General features: G+C 40.0%; 1 protein-coding gene across 1 annotated transcript in view; it reads right to left on the reverse strand.

Annotated features, from left to right (window-relative positions):
• Positions 1-26,461, reverse strand: part of si:dkey-237i9.1 (SEC14-like protein 1) — a 50,246-nt gene that overhangs the window by 9,705 nt on the left and 14,080 nt on the right. Inside the window, exons 3-11 of the mRNA XM_042484982.1 lie at positions 9,575-9,724; positions 8,472-8,603; positions 5,661-5,789; positions 4,866-5,139; positions 4,520-4,629; positions 3,473-3,662; positions 1,830-1,918; positions 1,507-1,577; positions 197-368 (exon numbers count right to left, since the gene is read on the reverse strand). Coding sequence (XP_042340916.1) covers positions 197-368; positions 1,507-1,577; positions 1,830-1,918; positions 3,473-3,662; positions 4,520-4,629; positions 4,866-5,139; positions 5,661-5,789; positions 8,472-8,603; positions 9,575-9,724 — 1,317 coding nt within the window. The remainder of the gene's footprint in view (positions 1-196; positions 369-1,506; positions 1,578-1,829; positions 1,919-3,472; positions 3,663-4,519; positions 4,630-4,865; positions 5,140-5,660; positions 5,790-8,471; positions 8,604-9,574; positions 9,725-26,461) is intronic.

A 26,461-nucleotide genomic window follows, 5' to 3' on the forward strand; every position in this document is an offset into this window, starting at 1 on the left:
GCAGCTGGTGCATGCTTCAACCCATCTTGGGTCTGAACTGGGTTGGTAGTGCGCTGGGATACACTGATATTTATGATGTCTTCATGTATAAAAATGAGGGTGGACCACACACTGGAAACATCTTTCAAATGCATATAAAGTTTTTTTTCTGTGAGAAGACTGTAAGAGCCAGTGATGATCCCCTCCTGGATCTTACCAGTGTCCAGAGGACCGGGAAAACCCTGGGAGCTCTCAAGATAAGCAGCCGTCCCAGAGTCTCGGGATAGTTGGCCTCCACGACCTCAATGATCCTCAGCAGCGCCTTGACGCCTGGTCGCCACAGGTGACGCATGTTCAGCCCCTCAAGATCAACCAGACACGTCCAGCAGCTACAGAGGAGGAAGAGAGAGGATTAGACTGTGGATAAACACACACACACACACACACACACACACACACACACACACAAAACTGGGCCACAGCCTCTTTCCGACCACTTAGCACCTGTCACCCTGAAGTGAGGCTACAGCAGTGAAGGCAAAGCTTGCTAATTCTGGACATCCTTTCCCTCTGTCTATCGTGTCTGAGGGCTGTGACGTGACAGCCATTCACGGCTCACATGCCTTCCTGCGTGGCTCTTATCCCTGCCTCCTGTTTGAGAGGGCTGACAAATGACAGATTCCATCTCCGCTTCCTCCCTCTCACTCTCTCCACTGCCATCTGAATCAGTGCACTCACACAGCGTCCTGCATACTTTCCGTTTTTGGGGACATAATTCTCCTCCGGACTCATCACTGAATGCCACTGACTCGAATGCTGCTTGGTAGTCAAAAAAGTAAACGTCTTTCATCTTTCCCATTAATCTAACCCTGCATTTCTATTTATCTGAATCCACATTTAAAGCTTTTGCAACAATTTTACTGAGACACTTGCATCGATCTAGGGCTGCAACTAAAAATTATTTTCATTAACAGTAGTTTTTTTTAAATTGTGAGTAATTTTCAGGACAGACTGCAAAACAAGTTGAATATTACACAAAAAGTTCAACCTGTATTAGCAATATTAATAACTCATAAAAAATTTTTAAAAATCTGTACTTAGTTCCCGTGTATCAGTACAATATTCCCACTCATACTATCACAATACTACACTGTATTGATTTTTTTCTCCCACACCTAATTTTTCCTCTTAGTTCAATGTAGTATTCTTTACTGTATATAGCAATCTAAGATGTCACTCTACATTTTGAACATGGCAAAAAAGTAAAACATAATCATCATTCATTTTCAGGTCCCAAGGTGTCTCCAAATTACTTGTTTTTCCAACTAACAGTCCAGAAATCAAAGATATTGACTTTATAACAATACTTAATAAAGAAAAGATGCAAATCTACAAATATGAGAAGCCAGAACTAGAAACTGTTTGCATTTTCCTTGATAAATGAATTACATCTTTAATTGATTATCAATTTTTCCATTGATCTTTCACATTGATTTTTTTCAGCTCTGATCTGTGCTGAAGGTTTACCTGATGGGTCGGCCAAACACCTTGGTGTTCTCCTCACAGCGTCTCAGGCCCTCCTCATTAATGGACAGCACCTGAAAGGACAAGACATGACCTCAGTGCTCTCACACCTGTAACCTGAGCTGACAGTGAGCACAACATCACTAATTCACAGGCTATTTATATATTCCCTGTGCTGTATACATCCTGGTGTTAATACATCTGTCAGGACATGCCAGAGGACATTAATTCTCTAATCTGTAATCCAAACCACCAACCTGACCTGTAAGCTTATCGACCTGCATTGATACACACTGATACACGCAAGCTTCAAGTGTATTACATACATGTCTGAGCAGAGACTCCTCTCCAAGGGCGCGGACCAACCCTTTGGTGTCCATCTGGCCCAGCCTCAGGATGTACAGAGGACGACCATCTAGAGGGGTAAACCAAATATTTACACGTTCCATAACACAATTTACATTCAACATGGCTGCATGTTACATGGAAGGATCTGTTCCCCTGTTGCCGGACACAATAAGTGACTACGCACACAGTAATGCTTTCATGTTTTGTCTCCGTGGATCCCAAACAAATAGTTGTGGAAAGATGAGAATGAGAAAATAATAGTCATTTTAATTTGATTTATACTATAAACAGTCACACTCTGTTCTCAACAAGAAACCCACAGCATACATCAAAATGAAGAATGTGAGTGTGTGTGAGTGTGTGTAAACTATTTGGGTGACCAAGAAGGGCCGACAAGTTGGCCTCATGTTTAATTCACTTGGATGGCTGAAGGCTGTGGGTTGCTAAGAATAACTTTAGAGCAAGTGGTGTGTAACTTGAGTCTATAAGGGCCTGTTTACACCTGGTATCAACACGTGTTACGATGAGACACATTGCCTTTCACACCTGTATCTGTAACACCTCTCCAGCTTGTGTTCAGATTTCATTACTGTCTACGTCTAACACATGGTAAAATGGACCAGTTATAGAGAGAGGGTTCCCACACATTCTCATGGAAAAACTTTTCCATGACTTTTTAAGGATAAATAATAGCATTTCCATTTCCGAAAAAAGTGCACTTCACTGTGTCTGCAGCAATTGTCAACCTGGTTACGGTTCTTTTCTGAAAGCACACTTCACATAGCAAACACCGCCCACACTGGGTCACAAATACACATCACCTGTCTTAAAGGGGGAAAGTTTGGTCAGTGATAGGCATGTTAATAAAAATGGTGCCAGTTTTGCATTTGTATCAAGCAGCATTTGAGTTGATTCGCCTTACGTGACATCACATGTCGCAATTTTGATGCTAAAAACGATATACTGTGCAGCCCTGAGTTGATGCATATTAAAGGTAGGTTATGTAAAGCTACAGTAAATAAATTCGCCAGTATGTTACATTACAGGGAAGGTTTTCTGGGGAAGATTACTGTAACAATTTCATTACACACAACAAAATTCCATGACTTTTGCAGTTTTTTTTAAATGATTTTTTACCAATATCATGACAGCATGAATTTCAAGGTTTTCCATGACTGTGGGAACCCTGTAGAAAGTGCTGTCACCAAAACAGCCATCACCTCCTGCACTGGTGACGCAGTCCTTGTCACGGACACATCAGTATGCATTAGCATTTACACTACTGAAGATTTGTGGTCCGACGCATACAATACCACCTCAGCAAGTGGTTTCAGTGAGCAGATGACAATGTGTATTGGTGGTTGTTTACACCAGTCCACTTGTGACCTGATCATCCAAGACACATGTTACCACAAGGTGCAAACAGGGCTTAACAAACTGGAGATCTTCCTCCATTAATCTGCAAGTATAGCCAACTCTGACAATGGCCAACAGAAATCACAAGCGCACTTTAATTTCCATAGGTGTGCACTTTTGATGACTGTGGATGGCTGTAGGTGGGAGCATTTCCGTTAATTCCTTGAATAAAATGCAAACTCTAATTCCATCTGTCAGGTCCTACCTCTATCATGGTGGTGCCAGCCCCCAGTGTAGTAGTCCTGGAGGACCTGTGGTGAGGTCCAGGTCTCCAGCAGGTAGTCAACCTGGTGCTGCTTCCTCCAGGTCAGCGACTGGCAAAGGATCTCCCGCGCCTTGTCAATGTTAAAGTCCCTGGCACGCAGGAAACGCAGTATGTGCTCGTCCTTGGGGATCTGGATTGTAAGGGGAGAGCGTTGAGCTGTACTCGATTTGTGAACAGATTAAATAAAACATGACAAAAGAACAAAAAACTTTCATAACTGCAACAACGCTGCCAATGACACTGTCAACTGGCTGATTGAAATAGACCATTTTTATTGCAGCAGACAGTTAAGTCAGTTAGCATGTTAGCATGTAAAAAGCAGGTGGTAGCTTTCAGACTTAGACATGATTTAAAATCAGAAGTCCCTGTTAAAATCTGGATGTGGGGAAAAAAAACCTCTTCTTGATCCTAGTATAAACTATAATTTTAGCACAATTTTGACCTGATTTTTGAGCCACACAACTCATTTTAGAGTTAGGCCAAATTTTGACATCATCAGGCGTGGTTTGACGTGCAGTGTACGGGGGGAGCGAGGACTGATCTTTTACTCCTGAACAGCCATCAGATGGTCAGATGAATGTCTGAAATGTCAGAGCCACGAGTCAAATCCCAAATATCAGTGCCTTTTTTTCTCATTGCACCTGTGCGAAGTGGCAAACGGAGCATCTGAAAATGCCATGGCAACATGCCGCTGGATGGAGAATGCACAACAAGGAATGTTAGCTGCCTCAGAGACTTTAAGCTCATCTGTATTGACAATTGTCAATAGCCAGGACCGTCCGCAGAGGCCAACGGGCAGTTTTTACACATACTCTCAGGTTGTGGCTTGACATCGGACCATATAATGTGAGCACATTAATCGTGAGCTTTGGCTTGACATTGCAGAAGTTTTCTAAAATTGTACAGTGTATGCCCAGTTTTAGTGCAGCATACCTAAAAAGGGCAATTCTGTGTGATTCCATAATTACAAAGAATGCAAAAAATGACCTTTCCCTTGTGCGTCTCCTGCAGCCATTTGCGAAGTCGGATCAGGCAGCTCTCCTGCAGGGGGGTCAGGTCGCCGAGGTAACGCTTGATATAGTCTGCATCCAACTTATCTAAAACAAGAAATAATAACATCTCTGATCAACATTATTTAGTCAAACACTTGACACTTGGTATACATCTGCCTTGACATGTGGTACACATCTGTAATGAAACCCCATAATATGCTGTCATTCTTGTGTCAATGCAAGACCTATTATAGAGTCATTGTCTTAGTATTTTTCTCTTTTACACAGAACACACGCAAAGAAAGCTGGCTCTCATTTTTTAATCACCAGCAGGAACAGACCTTCGGGAGTCCCTGCCAAGATCTCTGTTAAGCTGTCTGCCTGAAGTACGCTGCTGTCCTGCTTGGCATCCTGAGAGGTGCTGTCCTTGGCATCAGTGGGCAGCGGGATCAAAATGGCAGGCGTGACAGCGGGTTTGGGGTCAACAGGTGGGCTGGTGGCGAGGCTGGTTGGTCTGGGAAGAGGCAGGGGAAGGGAGGAGGGAGTCCAGCGTGGCACATGGGTGATCCCTTCATCTTGGAGCTCCTTTAGGTAGAACTCTATGATTTCTTTTCCCTGTGAGGAATACAAATGAAGAAATGAGGATAAAAACAGCAGAAGAGGCTGTCAAATCCCAGAAATTCTACTGATGTGAGGAATCTGGCATAAAGACCAACAATATTCATGATACTGTATCTTCATATGTACTTTATTCATTCAGTGTTTCCATCTAAAGTGCGATGGAAACTGAGAGATGTTATAGGGAATGTGCTCAGCGTTGCCCACATCCATCCTAACAGATGACTCACTGGGTGCTAAGCAGAAGACCCCTGTCCACTCAAAGAGATTATATAAGCTTATTTATGCAATTACAGCATGAGACAGAGTGACTAACTCTAGAAACACCAAACAACAGACTGATGTCAGTTTGCATAATCCACACAACATACATAGATATCCTGCAACTCTTCACCTACTGGGAACTCAGGTTTCTGTACACAGGAGACATGTGAATGTAGTGATTAGGTACAATACACACACACACGCACACACACACACACACACACATACACACACACACACACACACACACACACATATTTACTACTGCTGGCGTACTGCTTCATAGCGATCTTTTCCACAGTGCTCTCAAAGCCAAAGAAGGACTTGATGTCCAGGCTGGCCGTCTGCTCAAAACACGTCCAGTCCTCATTCTCCGGATGAACCTGTACCAAACACACACAAACACGTACTGTATATTATACTGTACACCCATGAAGAAACAAGATGACCAGGTTACTATGGTAACCACACACCCAGCTTCACTCGATGATGACGCACATAGCAAGCAATTTTCACACTGTGCACTGTGAGTGGGCGTTTGTGTGCCAGTCCCTCCATGTCAAATTAGCCGTACAAACATACACGTTTGTGGTGTGTTGTTATAAAGAACAGAGTCTCTTTTAGACAAAACTGAAAAGAATCATCAGCAGTAGCTGGTCAGTACCAGATACAAAGCACAATTATTTTCCATCTGTTTTTCATCTAAATCTAGCATAGCCAAGGCAGCTCCATGGGGGTGGTGCTTGAGATGAAAGACATATCTAGAAATATTTCAATTTTTTTATACTCTTTGTATATTCTACGAGGATGTCACGGGCTGATCCAAAGGACTGGTATCTGGCTGATCCGGGTATATTGTTATAGATCCTAGAGTTGGGTCGATTTCTGGTTTTGCTGGTCCTGTCCCATGAGTGAGCTGAAACCAGTTTGGTTTCATGCAAACCGGCTGAACCAGAATTATCACTGTGAGACATTCTGGCAAATTAAAAAGTACATCAGCAACCTGTGCCAATGGCTTCACAGAGTTAAATCCAGCATGTATTGCATTAGTTAGAATCAATATGAAAACAAGACTAACATAATATTATGTTTGCAAAGACTGTGTGCCCAGCACGGCAACATGAAATTAAATGTCAGAAGAGGTCGGACGGGGACAAGCAGCGCATATTGTGTTTGTTTACTCAAACTTTTCTGTTTTTTGGGGGTGATGAGAGAATTTTGGTCACAATGTGTTTCGATGTGATGCATATTTAATTGACTTTTAGGTAAATATATATATGGCATAAAAATAATATCACAATATTTTTAGGCTATATCATGATACACAAAATATATTTCCATACTTTGGAATCTCCTCTTAACTACTGTAATACACTTAAATATAAAATTATCAAATGAACTACAGTTACAAATAAAGTAGCTACTGTGATAAAATGAAGTACTGTTATAACAAAGTTTAATAAAATACTGTTATAATGTTAAATACAGTAAAGTATAAAGTTAAATACAGTACGGCTTCGTAAAGTTCAGTAAAGTATTGTGATAATTAAATAACTTAGAGCAGAGCCCATGGTGCTTTTATTTTGAAGGACCTGGCTTATCTCAGGCCAGAAGGGTTGATGTTTTTGCTGTGGACTTGAAGCTTCTGGTCAACAGTTGGATGTCAGCAGAAAGGGAAAGTGTAACCACAGTGTGAGGATTCATCCACTGAGAGCCTGAAACAAACTAACGGCTCTCCACTTCATAGACTGCAAAGATTTCCACGTCGCACTGCTGCTCCTGGTTGCAAAATGTGACTTAACAGTCGTGATTGGAGCTCTGCAGACAGAAAAACACGCCTCACTTGCTCACATTACCACCACTACCACTCGTTAAGTTAGACTGTTACCACAGCACTGTTAAAGGTGAACAGCTCTCAAGTTCAGATATTAATAATATTTGCTAATTTCAGTAGTGCTCCATGGTCGTTGGCTAGCAAAACGACAACAATATCAGTGTCTTGTGTTGAATCTCCATGTTCAGTATCGCTTTCCAGGTCCTCCATGTTTGTCTATTTTGGTGCCGTGCATTGTGTAGACGCCCCCTCTGCCATGCAGATGGAAGCGTTATTAGACGAAATAAATAAAATAAAGGATATAGCATAATATGAAACCAAAGACCTTTTTTTTAATCGTCTGACAATGTATTTCGTCATATAGCACAGCCCTAAAACCTGGGCCAATATCACATGGCTCTGATCTGGGTAAAAAAAAAAACTTGATTGGGACATACTTAATATTTTTTAACAAATGATTTAAATCCTTTTTGATTCAAGCGACAACATCCTTAAAACTGGAAAGAAAGTAAGAGTGCTATGCCTTCTGAAGGCACCATACTATTAGCTTCATTACCCTTGGCTACCAAAATATTTCAGCTTTAGCCAGGTCCATTAGCTCAGTCTAATTGAGCTGTCCATCCCAATTACTGTTAGCACGCTGTGCTAAAGCACACAACAAGATCCTCGGTGCTGCCTTGGACCTAAAATTAGCACATTAGTTGGTTGGGGGCTAATACAATGTGCTTGACCTCATTAACTCAGAGTACATTCATTCATGAAGAAGGCAGATCTGAGGTCAGGGTAAAGCATGAGGCACACAGAACTGGAGCTGGGAGAAAAAGGAAGACATGCTGGTTTCAGATCAGTACTTGAGAGAATGTGAGCGGACTGAATAATTCACAGAGAGAGAGAGGCTGAGAAAGCTAACGACATGCTTAGTGCAAGTCGAAACATGGCTTTCTGTGCAGAGAAGCAGGGAAGAGATTAGAGGAGACACAAACATTAACATTGGTGCACTGGCAGCAGTTTGCCTTTCAGCAGCTGAACAGCAGCTTTACACAGCGCGTGTGTGTTTGCTCATTTGTCTGTGGGGATATACACGTGTGCTTCTGTATAACTCAGTGGGTTGAGCATGTCATAAAAACTGCTCTCTCTGGGTAAATCTGAACAAGCGAATACACACACTAGTGTGTTATGAGGTGCTTTTGGACGACAGTTTGCACTAAATGGTGGTGTGTATGCCACTGACCGAATAGCAGCAGGTCTCATGGATGATGACCCTGTTGGAGAAGGTCTCATTATGGGACTCGATGTGAAGTGTCCTCTCCTTCCGGTTCAGCGTGTTTTTCTGGATGAAATAGACATAGTCCACACCTGCAATCTGCAAACCACACACACACATACACAACAACAACTCATGTAACAAGAAAATTAACAGACATGAGTAACCAAAACACCTTCATAAAGTATTTAACGTAGGCCTTGAAAAAATAAACACACTATTAAACTGTTTATACATAAATCAAACTTGCCAACTAATGAAAACCAATTTAAATCCCTCAAGCAGTGATGAGTTCACCAAGAAATGTCCATGATTTTTCCATGACTTTGAGACCATACATTCTCTGAAAACAACATCCATACTAATCATTTTTCATTACTATATTAATAGTTTTCTAAAATATATATCATTTTAAAAAGTACCAAATTCAGAACAGGATTAATACTGAATATGTATATATAACTAAGACAAGTGTTAACAAGTGTTATTTATGTTATTTTACAGACTTTTTTCTTAAAAGAAAACATGCCTTTCAAATCGGCTTGTTTTTTTTTCTTTACATTTTTTGGCATTTTTTAAAGAAAACATTTTGGCGATTTTTGTTTTTAATATTTGAAGGTTTTTGAAGAAAATATTTTGGAATTTTTTAAATTTTTCTTTTAAAAATTTTGGGTGATATTTGAGGGAAAAAAATGCTTTTTTGTGATTTTTAAACAAAACATTTTAGCCATTTTTTTTCTTTAAAACATACCATCCAAACCCACACGTTTTCTTTAGAAATCACCAAAATCACACCATTTATGACTAACAGAAACTGTAAAGACAGAAATTATTGATGGATTTTCATATTTCCAATGGTCCTTGGACACAGCATTTATTATTTTTACAGGTTTGTGAAACAAATTTCCATTACTTTTCCTAAAATTTCAGAGTATCCTTAGTTTTGCAAAACTTTTCCAGGCTTGGAATTTCTATTTGCAAATTCCATGACTTCCCAGGTTTTTCATGATCATATGAACCCTTTTCAAATTTCAGATACACATTAGCTGATCATCTGTGATGAAACATACCCTTTTGAGCAGGCGCGGGGCGTCGACATCCAGGGCACAGCGTCGCTCCACCCTGTTGATGGAACCGTCCTCATTGGTCTCCTCTTCCACCACGTCGCTCGCCACAAACATGGGGATGAGGTGACAGGTGGGGAACCGGCGCTCATAGGCCTGAAAAAAGAAGAGGGAAACAGAAGTGTCAGCTAACGCAGTGGTTTTCAGTCTGGGAGGATATATATCTTTTAGGTTTCAAGTTTCATTTTTGTGAATGACGTTGGACTAAAAGAGGTGAGGTTTCAATAACTAGCGTGTCTTATTTCTCTGTCTCACTACAGCTGAGAAGCAGGCAGACAGAAATCAACAGTAGTGCTTCAGACAACTTATTTATTAGAGGGAGCATTTTGGTACATCTTCAGTCTATTAATGAAGGTAGTAAAATAGGCTTTAGATTAAGCAAGAGACATCTCTTTGCAATCTCTTTTCTGCAGAGAGTCACAGTGGTTTATACATTTTATCCAGCAAAGCAAGCTTTTTTTTTTTTTTTTTTTTTACTTCTGAAAACCAGAATAATAGACTGGAAACAAACATGATATGGCTGCTTACAGGGACAGAAATCAACACCCACTAGAGTAGATTTTTTTTTGGCATGTATATCTCAGGTGCCTATCCGCCACACTGGCGGGTAAATGTTTGTACCAAAATAGTCACGTAATAAAAAAACTGTGCTGCTACTCTACAGCACGTTTTGGTGTCATTTACAACCGTGTTACTTCTGTCCTCTGCTGTCTGTCTGTGTCTCAGATGACAAGTTTAACACTCATGGTGTATTCAAGCGCACCCTGTAAACTCTGAAATCTAAATTGCTTTGTACAGCAAAGCGTGTGGAACTGGATGCTGAGCATGGTGCATTCAAGTGAACCTTGTAAACTCAGTCATCTATTCTCAAATGGCCATGGAGGTTGTTTAAAACAACAGTTTCTAATTCTGGTCAAAAAGCTCCTTGATGGCAGGGCCCCAGGGTTGGATGAGACCCACCCAGAGTTCCTTAAGGCCCTTGATGTTGTGGGGCTGTCATGGTTGACACGTCTCTGCAGCATTGCGTGGACATCGGGGGCAGTGCCTCTGGACTGGCAGACCGGGCTGGTGGTCCCTCTTTTTAAGAAAGGGGACCGGAGGGTGTGTTTCAACTATAGAGGGATCACACTCCTCAGCCTCCCTGGTAAGGTCTATTCAGGGGTACTAGAGAGGAGGGTCCGCCAATTAGTCGAAGCTCAGATCCAGGAGGAGCAATGTGTTTTCGTGCTGGTTGTGGAGCTGTGGACCAGCTCTGGACCCTTGGCCCAGTCCTTGAGGGTTCATGGGAGTTTGCCAGTCCTTGAGGGTTCATGGGAGTTTGCCCAACCAGCCCACATGTACTTTGTGGACTTGGAGAAGGCATTTGACAGTGTCCCTCGGGGAGTCCTGTGGGGGGCTCTCCGGGAGTATGGGGTATCAGACTATCGGAGTAAGTCGAACTCGTTTCCGGTGAGGGTTGGACTCCACCTGGGCTGCCCTTTGTCACCGATTCTGTTCATAACTTTTATGGACAGAATTTCTAGGCGAAGCCAGGGCGTTGAGGGGGTGCAGTTTGCTGACCTCAGGGCTGTGACCTCCAGCTCTCACTGGATCGGTTCGAGTGTGAAGCGGCCGGGATAAGAATCAGCACCTCCAAGTCCGAGGCCATGGTTCTCAGCCGGAAAAGGATGGAGTGCCCTCTCCAGATCGGGGAGGAGATCCTGCCCCAAGTGGAGGAGTTTAAGTACCTCAGGGTCTTGTTGACGAGTGAGGGAAGGATGGAGCGGGAGATCGACAGGCAGATCGGTGCGGCGTCTGCAGTAATGCGGACGCCGCACCGATCTGTCGTGATGAAGAGGGAACTGAGCCGAAAGGCAAAGCTCTCGATTTACCGGTCGATCTTCGTTACTACCCTCACCTATGGTCACGAGTTTTGGGTAGTGACCAAAAGAACAAGATCGCGGAAACAAGCCACCGAAATGAGCTTCCTCTGTAGGGTGGCTGGGCTCTCCCTTAGAGATAGGGTGAGAAGCTCGGTCATGCGGGAGGAGCTCGGAGTAGAGCCGCTGCTCCTCCGCATTGAGTTGGCTCGGATATCTAAATAGGATTCCTCGCGGATGCCTCCCTGGTGAGGTGTTCAGGGCACGTCCCACCGGTAGGAGGCCCCGGGGAAGACCCAGGACACGCTGGAAAGACTATGTCTCCCAGCTGGCCTGGGAACGCCTCAGGATCCTCCTGGAAGAGCTGGACGAAGTGGCCGGGGTGAGGAAAGTCTGGGCTTCCCTGCGTAGGCTGCTGCCCCCGCGACCCGACCCCGGATAAGCGGTAGATAATGGATGGATGGATGGATGGACAGTTTCTACTTTTTTCCCTTTGTTGTAATAGATCTGTCATTACTTTTTTACTGTTTACAACTACGTTTTAAACAATTAGATGCTAAAATCAGAACAATGTTCCATTTATTTCCATTCATTATTTATTTTTAAAAATCTGTTAAAAAAATCAAAATTGTGATCTGCAAACTGCCATAATATTACAATATTAATACAATACTTCTGTGATTATTTTAAAGTTGTTTTACTGCATTTATAAATAATTAAATACTAAAGTCGTACATATACATGCATTTTGGTTGGTTGAATATGCAAACTTGACCTACACATAACTTGATTAATTGCAGCAGGTCTGCTGTTTGCCAACGTTACATTGGTGTGGGAAAAAAATGTTTGGCCAGTGGATTTTTTCCATCTATCGGTCCCCTGGGCCAGTGATTAAAAAAAGTTAATTTGAAAAGTGGCTGCTCATTCTCCACTTTCGGTGTTAAAACTATTCCCTTTTCAATTTTATGCAGAGAGTTTTAAAAAATGTTTAACTTTTTTAACAGCATTTGGAAAAGGTCTTATTCAGAGAAGCTCTGCCGATGTTGATTTTAAAAAGATAGGATTGAAAGGCTCAGGATACATTCTAAAAGTCTTGTAATGCCAGCTTACATAAACTTCATTAGAAAAAAAGTAAAACGTATCCTGTAAGAATGTAGGTATTGAGCCAAAAGGAACTAAAGAATTTGAATAGGTGGGCAGAGAATAGCTTTAAGCAGTAAACACATGAGAGGCCGAACAAAAGCTCCTTCAACTTTGCACGATCCCAAACTTTTCACTCAAGCCGAGCAACAGCAAAGAATGGCTCTGACTCAACTAAAGAACTTTTTAATTCCTTTACACAAAAGGGCTTAATACACAATAAGTGCTGCTGAGCCCAAGGGTCACGCTGTGTCTCCAAATGATGTATTCTCATAAATGCAAAACACAGGCAAACTTGTGTGTGGAGGAGAGCCAGCTGTTATGCAACAAGGCCTTGGCTGGCACAATGTGCAGCAGTGGCGGCTGTTTCGTTTTCTTTATCAGCAGCAGTCTCTCATCTCCCATCTGATAGGCGTTGCTGCAAAACTGGAAAGTCTTTAGACACTAGACTAGACTTGTAAGTCAACAGCAAATAGTGATGTCCATGATAAAGTTTGCTGGAGATGGCCGAGTTAAAGTCAAAACACTGAGCTGGTCTGAGTCTGTTATGTCATGTGTCCTTTCTGCATAAACCAACAGGATATTTCCTCATTTTTATCAGCTTGTGAAACTCCATCCTGTAACCGAAGTCTCCAGGATATGAATGAACGCATTTATCTGTGAGTGAATGAGCAAACGGATAAACGATGAAGAAAAAAAAGGAACAGAGAAGCATAGACAGACATTAAGAAAGACACAGGAAATACCAGGACATGTGGAATGTGGCAGTGCAAATCTATCACTTCATCATCGGGTACAAAGACCAGAAACCAGAGCTGCAGTCTGTTCCACAGTGCACAGAAACAATGTATAAGATGCACAATGTCATGCCTGAAGAGATTAATATGAGGGACGGGCACGAGTACACGTGTGCAGATTTGGATATCAGCTTTAATTCAACATATAGAGTACTTGCCTGCCACTCCTACATGTGAACATGACTTTTAAGTTGTTGTTTTACTAGGTAAAATCTTATTTTAATGTAGAGCTTTAGAGGGGCCTTCAAACAGCTCAGTGTTGGCTGTTAGCAGAGTGTCAGCAGCTGCTGCCGTGTTAGCTCATGCAGGGCAGATGATGAATTGACTTGGTGCTGCCTTTAACCCGTATCGTTAACAGTAACAACAGAAAGCATGCTGATTTTTTCAATTTATTGTTTAACAGGTTAATTGAAGCCTGGTTCTTCAACAAATACACTTCAGACTGCGCTTGTTTGCATTCCTATTCTTATATTCGATTTTGGAAGTATTTTAGAACTCTTTTTCCCAAATCTAATATAAGTAAATGAAGGTAGAAGCATCCCTGATGTTAAAATGTGGCTTGATGATCTCATCAGTACTCTTGAGCTGGAGAGGATAAGATATATTAGCAATGAGCTGGCAAAATTATATAATGCCATCTGACAACCTTTTATTCAATATTTGGAGAAAACAGCAGTGTAATGCCATTTGATGGTTCTAGCTATTAACTGAATGTAGGATATTTTGATTTAGTCTTGGGTGTGTCTAGGTTGGGTGGGTTGTGTGTTTTGTTTTTGTTTTGTTTTGTTGTTACTCTTATATATTAATAAAAGGTGAGCACTAGAATATCAAAGTTACTTAAAATGCCCAACCCTAACTAATCATGTGGATTATTTGAAGGTTATTGTGATTACATGTTGATTATTTACAGATTATTATTAAGTTATGTCAATATGTCATCCTGGATAACTATGAATGTTGCATTTAATTCATTTTTTGTCAGCTTCTGGTGAACTGATGAACCGTTGTTCCTGACACAGTTCTCAGTTCCCTTTGAACTGAGCATTTTTTGCTCCCTGCAGTTTGGTATCTTGTGCGGCCTGAATCACAGGGAACTATGAGGTGATCTGATGGCCCATATACAGTATGCCTGGTGAGAAGAGCGCCTGAAGGACAAGAGCAGGAATAGACTGTGCAAGATCAACTGAAGGAATGAGTGCTGCACATGAGACTTTCGGGGGTTAGCTGAGTTAGAGTCAGCTGAGTCTCCCTGATAAAGGAGCTGTATTCTGTGAAAACCACAATAACAGAAATAACTGTGACATAACATGGATTATAAATTCAATTTAACTGAACAAAAAGCAAGTTAGATGTTTGATCTGGAGCCACTTGTATCCATCAGACTATTTGCATATTACTGTCAATATCATTTTTTTATCTTTATGAGTGGTTGAAACTGAATTGCCTTGCTCGGAGCATGTCCACACAATGAAACAAAGGTTAGGTTAAGACTGTTGAGCATGTCGTTGTTTTGTGTGCGAGTAGGCAGTCAGTAGGGTTCAGCAGCTCCTGGCATACCGCTGCCAGGGCCACAGAGCCACTCAGCTGCCCACTGTCCCCTGACTGAGTGAATGCTGAGCTCTGTTTTTCAGCGCTGATGCTCTGGAACACTGGGCGCAGGCTTTGTACTGCCGTCAGCACAACAGCACTGACTGTAAACAACACTTTCGCCCATTAAAAGCAGCCATACGTCAACAATAAACCCAACCACAATTGCCATGTGCAGTCCCAAACAATAGGCTTACATACTCTTCAAAAATACAGGGTTTGCTTTACATGAGACAGTAAACCACTGAGAGGAACAAGCCTTGCTCTGCTCGATGAAAAAAGTTTCAGCTACTGCTCCTGTGCACTGAAAATAACTCAGCTGTTTTAGTATTAAAAACAGGAAAAAGGAAGGTCAATCCTCAAAAAGGGAATGTAAGAGCATGCTGACTGGCTCCACTGGTGGCTTTAAAAAGACACGGAAGCACAATCTGGTCACATCTAATCAGAATCAGAAATACTTTATTAATCACCGGTGGCTTGTTACAGTTGCTCCAAAGCCGAAATGGAATATAATAACAAGTAATATAAAAATAAAAATTAAAATTAAAATTAAAATTAAAAAAAAATAATAAATAAAAATAAAAATAAAAATAGTAAGAAGAAGAAGAAGAAGAAGAAGAAGAGACGGCCCCATATAGCGGTTTTCTAAGTACTCAAAGACACTCTACAAGTAGAAATAACTACCAGCACAAGTATTTCAAAATATAAATACAACATAGAAACACAGCAATAGTAAACCATCAAAATAAAATAAATAAAAAATGTAAAGAATAAAATAAAATATAAATGTAAAGAAATACAGTAATACAAAATTAGCAATAGTATGTAAACAGCAATGGGATATTTAGATTATACAGATAAAGTGCTGAGTGTTGAAAGTGTGTAAACTATAATTGTGCCTTATGCTACAATGCAATGCACAGAACTAGTATGTAAGTTATAAATATAAATATGTGTGCAAAGCTACAATGAGCAACATAGATATGCATAACTTAGAACAACAGTAAGAATATATACAATATGTGCCACATGTTAAATATAGCATACATTCAAGAGTTGGAGAATTATTGCACATTTAAATAGTTGTAGTAGGATTTTTGTTATTGAAATATTGCACCACATATTGCAGTTAACTTCTTGTTCATTTCTTAGCCCTTTGCCTCTTTGACCTCAAAGGTAAATGCAAACTTTAAAGAGTGTTCACTGCACAGCAGATATTTACACAAGTACTTGTGTGAGTAAATGAGCCTCGAGGCTACAGTTCATCCAGGATGTGTCAACTCACTAACAACAGGATCTAATCTACATTCATGTCATCTATAACCCTCCTTCAGTCACACGTCATGTTGTGACTTACTCTTGAGGCATGACTCACATGCACAGCTAAATGCTGTGAGTAAATAACACAACATAGTTAATATTTAGATGATCTGGCATTTATACAGAGAATTACTCAAGTGCATACTGACCTACAATTTAATGTTGGCAAACAATGTGGAAGAGTGTAACACTTTAAACAGCGCCCTAAAATTTACCTGAAGTGAAGAACATGGACAAGTGCCGAATTTGATAATAAATCATGTCGTGGAATTTGCCAAAATATGGATGCCAATAATAAAAAAATAGGGTTTTACCTACCATGATAAGATTTTTTTTTTCCATAATGCTTAAGCAAAACGAAAAGAAAAAAAAACTCTGCATTCTGGACTTAAAGTTAAAATTAGTTTTCAGATTTGGATTAATTGGATTTAATTGGATTATATTCACAGAGAGTACTTAAAAAGAGGTTATCTATAAAATTTATAATGGATATTTTCTTATTTTATTTAATTTTACCTTCCTGGTTAAATAAAGGTTAAATTCAATATAATAAAAAAAATAAAAATAAAATAAATTAAAGTAATTATCTATTATTAATTTAGAAATCCCACTAAATTGTAAGGGAGATTACTTCATATTTTGATGATGACAATTAATGTTGATGGCTGTAAGAGCTGTGGATCTTATAGAGGCCCTCTGTGATGTCAAAAATACCCTACAAACTAAGCTTTTAAGAGCAGTGCAACATGAAGGTCAGATGTGAAGCACTTAATTTTATAAAAAGATGGATTTTTAAAAGATTTTATAACTGCATAGAGGCACTATCTTTGATTAGAAAAGTACAATGTTAATATTTTTTTGAAAATTGTATAACTGAATTGTTAGTATTGTGTTCATCCATGATTAGACAATCTTTCTGATGACAAATTGTGACAAAATTGTAAAACACAGAATTCAGAAAAATGAAAATGAAAAACAAGGAAGGAATTTGGAAAAAAAACAAAAAACAAAAAAAAGAATCTGGAAAAAAATAGGTTTCATGGGGTCCAACAAGAGTATTTCATTAAAACATATTTTCATTATTTTCTTTCCAACTGTAAGAGAGAGAGAAACAATGCCGATAGCCCCAAAATCTGCTAATGCATTTGTTTAACATAACACATAATGGATCCATCATCACATAACATTGCCAAGTGTGTGTCATATATAATCAAAAAGCTATAATTTAACACCTGCGATGCTCTATTTACAATATTAAAACCTGATTATCATGTGACTTGTCAATAACCGGCCAAAGCAGCAGTTTAATGACAAATATTCACATGGCCTGAGGACAGTCTTTGGGATATGGAGCAGATGATGACGAAGACCAACACAAACAGACATTGTAAACAAACTCCACCACTGTAAATATGCATTTTTCCTTTGCCTCAACTCTTCCTTGAGCAATGTTTGCACACTGAGACAAAAAAATATAACAACACAAAAACTATCCAAGTTTCCCGGCTAGATAAAACAACTGGGAATGAGAAAGACTGCAGGAACAATGTCCTCGGGTGTCCGTGGTGATGGGATGTTTGGACACAACTCGCTCGGCCAAGCAATGACTAATGGTTCCTGGAATTTGGCTTGAGATTTCATGCGCTTTCCAGGGGCACATGAGAGAAAATATAAAAACAATACATAGCCAATCAATCCCTTCCTGCAAACACAGACAACTTTTTTCCTTTGGACAAGGGCATGGGTATGGGAAACAACAGCTACTCTGCTCAGGAAGGGACATTCAGGAAATGCAGGAGTTCCGAGGGGATACATAATCAATTTTAAAACTGCTAAGGAATGCATGGTGCATGTCTAGGTGCATAACGTACTATCGGGCAAGAAAACAAGAGAGCTGGCGACCAGCCCAGCCATTATCTGGCCTGAAGTTATGGCACAAGCATAATAGCTGCAGGAGGGATCCAAACAAATACAGGAAAAAGAGCTCACTAGTACATTACAAGTTTCTTTAAATGAAAAAATTAAAGTTTGAGTGTGACATCTCTGCAGTTTAACCTTTAGCAAATGAAGAACAGCTGTGAAGATTAAGTCGATTAATTGATTAGCTGACTGAGAGAGAGAATTTATCTGAAATAACTCTGATAATTAGACTATCAATATTTCTAGAAGAAATGCCAAACAAGTTCTGTTTAATGTCATTCAGTATGTTTACATGATGTTAGAAAAAGTCAAATTATTGTGTTAGTCACACTAAAACTGGACTTTTAAATTACATGTAAACATATGAGTCCAACTGAAATTGGACAAACACAACCAGATCATATGATTGGAGCTAGAAGTGTTGCGTCATACTTAACTAGACTAGGTGACCTGTGCATGCTCCTAGTCGCCGCAGCAGCCTCCCCCCGTGTTTACGGATAGGAACGGTTCATCACTTATGAAGGGAGAAGGACTACGGCAAAAAAGGCCATTTGAAAAAATGTAAGCACTGAGGAGAGACTTGTATTTTTAATTTTGGCTTAGGGACATACAACTTAAAATTGTAGAATTTTATTTATTTTAAATAAAAAAGTCACACTCCAGCCACGCCCCTCCTCTGATAAATAAAGAACAGTCCCACAACACCAACACGGAAGCTAAGTGATGCCCTACTGTGGATGGAGCTGCAGCAAAACTTTCTTTAGCCATCTAAAACAAAATCAATGTCATTTTAAGTGTTCACAATAATTGAATATTCTCTCTTCTTTACCAACACAGCAGCTGACAGAGGCACTGGAAGCCGTTCAGTGGAGTAAAATAGCTTTTTCTCACAATGGAGTCTGGTGTTTTGATATAACAGCTTTCAAATCCTCGTCAGTAAGGGCTGTTATACGGCAAGGTAAAGCGGGTAAAATATTCTAAATATAGCATCCACTTCTACTGATATATATATATTTTTTTTAGGTGGCTTAAAACTAATCAGAGAAGGCAAAGTTTGTGCAGGGCCGTTTGAAAAATAAGGTGACTGTGGTTAGAGAAGGAGGGTGTTATGTGTCCACCAATGAATTGCAATATGGTACCACAAGAACAGTTGCACAGGATTAAATGAAAAAATAAGGAACACCTTCCCCCAAAGGCAAAGCAGATGTAACATAACAACTCTGATGCAATGTTTCTGTCAACTTACAGCTGTTCAAAAGAACTAGAGGGAACCGCCAGTTGCAGAAGGCATGAACCAACACGACTGAAAATGTTCTGGTATGTTAGAACGCCTTCACATGAGCCTCAGTTACACAACCGAAAACAAACTGCCACAAACACACAGGGCTACTCAATTTTTGTTAGACAAGACTACGGAAGAACAATTAATCGAATATTAACTATGGTCATGATTCTTACTTCCCACAATCAAATGAACACACTGCATCCGTCAGCAGCAGCTGTGTCAAACTTTCCTGAATGTTGCAACTGCAGACAGGAAAAACAAAAATCTGCAGTTATGAACCATTGTTTGGAAGAATTTAGCATTTATGAGACACAAATTATATGCAAAGAGTGCATGAGACTTTTGCCTGTGCCACAAAGCAACACGACTGACTTGTTTAACCACCCAAAGAAACACCACAAACTGCAGTATGATGAATGCATGAATCACCAGAAGCATAACTTCCCTAAAGTCACCTCACTGAATCCTAGTCCTTGTCCAGGATCAACTCAGACGTCCATGAAAGTGATGTTGCAGTACCTTATGGTACCTGAACTGTAAAAAATTAAATATACAGTGGGTGGATGCATATCCATAGGCGATGCACTGCATTGGACTTATTCTAAGCTGTATTTTCATGCTAATATTAGTACATAAGCAGGATGCACAGGCATCGTATTGCAATATTTTCCGTGTCAATATCATATCTCTACATCAACTGCAAGAGTAGTTTTGTTTTTATTATATGAAATATTTATAATACAAAACTATTAATATTTTGGTAGCCTACTATAATAATAAAATCAATTGCTTTTTTCGGTCCACTACATACAATTTGATGCAATAAAATGATTGAAGTGAGATGAACAGCCTGGAAACTTGTCAAAGCTTTCCTATGTGGACCTAATTTTCAGTTAAATCATGGTAATAAATAGTTATATATTGCGATATATGGTATCAAAATACTAAGCACATCCCAAAACATTTAAAATTGCAATAATATTGTATCGAGACTTAAGTATTGTGATAATATCTTATCGTGGGGCCTCTGATGATTCCCACCCCTGAAGTGAACGCAGTGCTCTACTCATTTAAATGTAAAAGTAAATTTTAAAAAATTGCCCCTAATCCTTTATTGTGATCTCGGTACTGATTGAAATAATCATGATTAGCATTTTGGATGTAACTGTGAAGACATTTTCTAGTTGCTGCTAGACTGCAGAAGACTTTGAAAAAACCTTGGTTCCACTTAGGGGAGGGCGATATGTCGAAAATAATCGAGGTATCACAGTTTGTTTCACATGCAATATACAAAATGACTATATCATGAACATCGTGCGATTTGCAATTACGATTAATATCTGAACTGGAGAGTTGTTAGTTTTTTTTCCAGCTTACAGTGAATAAATCATCGTGTTTAACGCGCCACGGTAACAGTCTAACTTAATGAGTGGTGGTGGTGGCAATGTGAGCAGGTGAGGCTTTGTGTTTTTCTATCTGCAGAGCTCTGATGACAACTATTTAGTCACATTTTGTGACCACGGAGCCCCAGTGCGACGTGGAAAATCTTTGCAATCTATGAACTGGAGAGCTGTTAGTTTGTATCCAGCTAGCAGTGGTTTAACCCTAATACTGCCGTTACAGTTTAAACTCTACTAATGCTAACATCCAACTGTTGACTAGTAGCTTCAAGTCCACGGCACAAACATTGACACTGCCGGACTGAGACGAGCAAGGTCTTTCAAAAAGCACCACGTGTTCCGCTTTGACTTATTTACTAAAACAATATTTTTTTAAATTTCATTATAAAAGTGCTTTATTTAATTTCCTTGTAATTGTATTTTATTTAGGGCTAGGGCATTTGTTGACTCTATATGACTTTATACGCAGTTTAAAGTCTCTCTCTGTCACAGAGATGAGGAAGTACAAAGATGTTTGTTTTACCACAACTTCCTTGCTTCCCTTTCAAAACAAAAGCTGACTGTGCATCATCAGCTGCTGATAAAATGCATTTTATTTTGAACGTTTACAGGACGGGGTTGTCAGCTGTGCAGGAGCTTGTATAATTTCATAAATGAGTGGAATATATGCTCATAAATATGAAAATACAGCACTCATATCAGCAGGCAGCGATATGCCTTAAGGCCCAGTTAAGGATGGACTATTCTGATGCAGAAAGAATCTACTAGTTATAATTATTTCTGTTAGAGAAAAGTTAGAGTGTTTTTCAAATTGCACTAATTTTACTGTAAGATGTTTTGTTGGACTGCTAGATTTGAGGTTTGTTACTGTTACAAAGAGTAACTGTTTTGTTACTCCTCCTGAAGGTGACTTGAATTTTACATTGTTTTATTTATTTTGCTGTTGGACTGTTAAATGTAGATTGCACTACATTCCTTTTACTTGAGTAAAACAAGTTCTTGCATTCATTTTATTTTGGAGAGACTTTATATCAGACTGTAAAACACAGATTACCAGTTAAGACTGGGCTATTTTTTGTTGGGGAATAATGCCCTGCAGCAAATGCTATGGTTAAGATTAAAATCCTTGAACTGTATGTGTCCTGGGACCATCAGTGACTGGAGAACACTTCCAGCTTCCTCAGTAGCAGTGTCACATCTCTGTAGCTTATGAAAATGGTTGTGTAATAGAGACAACAGCCGCCCAGAGGTAGGCCTCTGCTATTTTTATCAGCTGGCTTTTCTGGTAGCTGGGAAAACGGGAAAATTTTGGTCGGGGGAACTTTTAAGATTAACATACTTGATTAGGACAGCTTAGAAATGATGTCAAATCATAGCAGCAAACAAAGCAAAAAAACTGAGACGCAGCAGACGATCTGGCTGCATTTCCTGTGTAATCACAGGAAAACTCGCAGGAAAAAGAGTGACTAACTACAGAGTTATATAAGAAACACCTGACATGTTCTCTTCAGAGGTTCAATGGTTCCGATGTTTGAATACAGAACAAACTATGCCTTTTGTTGGCATTCAAACAAACAAATGAGTCAGGATGACACACATCTGGTTTCTGTTGTAAAACCGGTGGCATACACATTGAGTGCACAGAAAAGATAGCAAATGTCAACAAGTGCTTCCTAAAACACTCAAACTTCCCTCGGAACATTTCACTATCTTTCGGTGTCACATGCATTCAGCCACACTGATATATGAGGCCCGCTGTCAGACGACTAACAACAGGCTACATTATCTGTAGTGCTGCCACAGGCTTTCTCTGAAGCTGCTCTCCCATGTTTCCTCTTAAAAGACCCAATAATATTGTATAACAAATACACACCATCCTTGACGTCAGACACAAACAAGCCAGGCTTTGAGTGAGTGCTGCCGGCCGGGGTGTGACGTCATTTAACCAGTGATGGGTGGCAAAAATCATTATGAGCTCTCACCCCCCACCTCAGGCTGTCCTGGGCCTTGACCTGTTGGGAACATCATCACAGGGGGTGAGATCACATGCTAGTCCTGTCACATAATTGCATTCTTTTGGCGCATTGTCTGACTGGGTCATATTTGTTGTTGCTCACAAAGAGGATGTTAAGATGCTGCCTGGTAGATAATGACAACATTTGAGGGACAATTAGGCTTATAGATAAGTGAGCCACTCCTGGCTATCACTGGTCAAATGAAAGATGTCTGGTTTGTTCATGAGACATGTTGACTTAGACACTCAAACCACCTCTGGATATAATGGTCCTGACGCAAAAGGCCTTGATGGCATCTGTTTACATAGTTTGAGGTGGATAAGTTATAGAGAATGAGGCATAAGGAACGGCATATGGAGAGGAAAACTGCTCCTGGTTTTCATTTCAGAGAGCAAAGCTATAAACTCCAAACTAGGTCATCGATGAGGATGGAGGGAGAGCAGGAAGAAAGTTACTGAGCACGCAGATTGGAAAATTCAGGGTTTCTCTTGACTGGAATTACATTTAAGGCAGGCTCTGCTGGTTTATCAGGGTACAAGCGGTGGTCAAGAGGAAGCAAAATGTCTTATTCTTGATGTAACTGTAAAGAAGAGATAAAGCTTTCCAAATTTTACAAGTTCTGTGAATAGATCTTATTTCCCTTCCTGACATTTCATTGACTTAATGCTACAGTTACTGCAAAAACATTTGGGGACTCCAATCCTTACATCTAAATCTTTGCAATGAGTGTAAAGCCTAATTCCTACTGCACAAAAACACCTGCTTATAGCCACTAACATCTGGCTTTTTAATGCAATGAGAATGTACCATCAGCATTCACACGCGGGAATTTAATAATTTTAGCTCTTTAACCGGTGAGATGCAATGACACGCCAACACTAATTACAGTCCATCTCCTCCTAAGCAGCTAAAACACTGATCCATATTGATCTGTACCGAGTTTGAAAGAGAGGCTGAATAAGTAAGAGATAAATAAAGAGAAGAAACCACTGAAAAGTTCTCAAAGACCTCTGTTCCTACTGCTGTCTACGGTTTACCTGTTCTCCTGCCTGTCAATGACGTTGCGCAGACACATCAACAAAAGCAGACAGAGTGGCAGACTCTTGTGCTCCAGTAGTGTGTTCACTGTCAGTGGGAATGCAGTCGATCGCCTATATTTAGTGGGTTTACCAGTGTTTCAAAAACTTGCGAGCAATCCATGCGCTAATTTTGGTGAGAAAGGAGTATAATTTAAGTTTTTTTTTACTTTTTGTGGTTCAGAGAAGTCAAAAGATGCAGTGTTCATTTTCCTTTCTTTTCCACATTTTTGAGGGCCCAAACCATACACTTTACATAAAGATGGACGAAATGTCTCTACTTGACCTGACTATACAAAATATCCCCTACACGGTCAACCCTTCTTGCTCTGGCGACTTCATTTGGAGCCAACATCTGCGCAGTAGCGATCACCGTGGTGTTGTATTTATTACCCATACATCCGGTGCCAATTTTTATTTTGGCCTGTGACCCATTCACTAGCATAGAGGGGTGGGGTTACTGACCTATACTGCGGTCTTGACTTCACTTTCGGGGAGCTGACATTTAATCCATCTTTATGTATAGACCTTAACAATGGCAGTAGAACTTTAGTTTTTACCACTTAGTTTTTCAAAAAGCATGGTTTCACTATGACACAGGACAGCTTTTGAATGAATGTGTACAGACAGAGCTTTTGAAAAGGGAGCTGCTTCTGTGAGCATAAGTAGGTGAAACCACTCCCGGGAAAAGATTGTGTAATGTATCCAAAAGCCTCCATATCCCTGTTCTCCATGGCTGGGCCAACCTGTTTAACAGCTTTACACTGAGACTACAGGGATATATAGTATAGCACAAATACTGTTTTATTTGTTGAGTCCTTAACATAATATTTGTTGTACCTTAACAGGGAAATGCTTTGACCTATTGTTGAATCTAAAGAGAGAGAAGATGCGGGTCAGTGTGATGGAAAAGGGTCATAATGGCAAATCAAGGCTAATCATAGCACTACCTAAAATTAGGCCAAGATGCAAAGTTTCTTCACCCAGCAGGTCCAAATGCATCTGGGCTTAGGTGTGGACTGGATGTAGGGTCGGAGAGAGAACAAGCTCCTGATTGAACAGATGCAACAACAGAGTGTTTGGTCTCTGCATGCCATACCACCCACTTATCTCCTTCAGTGATCTCACTGCGCATTATAATTGCAGAACTGCCTGGAACTACCAACATGGAGAGAGGAGGGGGACAATCTGCCTGCACACAGAGCTTATATAAATGTAAGGCCCTAAATATTTGGTGGGCCGTGCAATAAGCTAAGCTGCAGTGCTGGGTTAGGCATGCATGACTGGATATATGTGTGCACCAGGGAACAGAAAGCAGCAGGACCGGCCATCTGTCAGCTATCAAAAAGTCATTACAGTAAGAACAAGAAATGCTGAATTATATACATTTTTGTTGGTGTAAGGCTTACATAGACATATTGAAATAAGCCTTAAATCTGTCAGCTTATTTAAAAAAAAATGCTTCAAAATAATGACACAGGGCAAGTGTCTTAGAACAATTTTCTATGCGATTCAATTATATTTTACCAAATCTGAATCCAGTATGCAATCAACTCATTGGATATGGAGCCTTACCAAATCTGTTGAAGGTTAGTTTTCAGCAATTTTCTGAAACACTACTGACATTTACAAAATAAATAACAACAGAAACAAAAGAATAACTCACAAAAGACACCATAAGTTGAAAAGGGTCTTGCTGAAATCTACTTTCAAAAAGAAATAAGCAATGCAAACACCCCAATAATGAAATAAAACAAACTCAAAATTAGGAATATGAAATATGCCCCACAAAAGTTGAACATCCTGCAAGTGTAGCTGGTTTTATAGGAGTGTCACTGAGCATTTTAAGAGATATGTCAATCACAACTTTATTTTTTTACCATCTGAAGTTGAACATTATTGTATCAATTAAATCTTTTCCATAAAATACAATTTGATACTGCCTGTCATAAACAATATCCTCTATAGCCACAAATATGAAAACAAAGTGTAACATAATTTGTGACACATTATCTGTTCAAGCGTTCAAGATGATCAATGCTGTTCCTCCTGAGTGGCCGCACTCATCACTGTGTTCTCCACACAGGACCAAACCACTGCAGAATGAGAACTCCTCATGAGCAACGTGTTACAGGAAACTGCAGCATTATTGATATCCTGCCTTACAGTAAGGTAAGAAGAGGTGCTGGCAAAGCACATTCACTGCTCTGCCAATATAGAACAACAACCAATTGTTTTATTAACTGTGATGAACTTGCAGCGGGGGGGGGGGGGGCAGTGATACTGGAGATTTCTGATCACTTCTCTTCAGAGATGAATGGACCACTCTCTGTGTGAGTAGGGAATGAATGTAGCCTTTTTTTATTGTGCAATTATGCCACCTCGCAGTTCTGTATAGGGATTTACAATATATATCAGGCCAACAAATTATCGG

This window comes from Plectropomus leopardus, chromosome 4, assembly GCF_008729295.1.
Source record: "Plectropomus leopardus isolate mb chromosome 4, YSFRI_Pleo_2.0, whole genome shotgun sequence".
NCBI lineage: Eukaryota > Metazoa > Chordata > Actinopteri > Perciformes > Serranidae > Plectropomus > Plectropomus leopardus.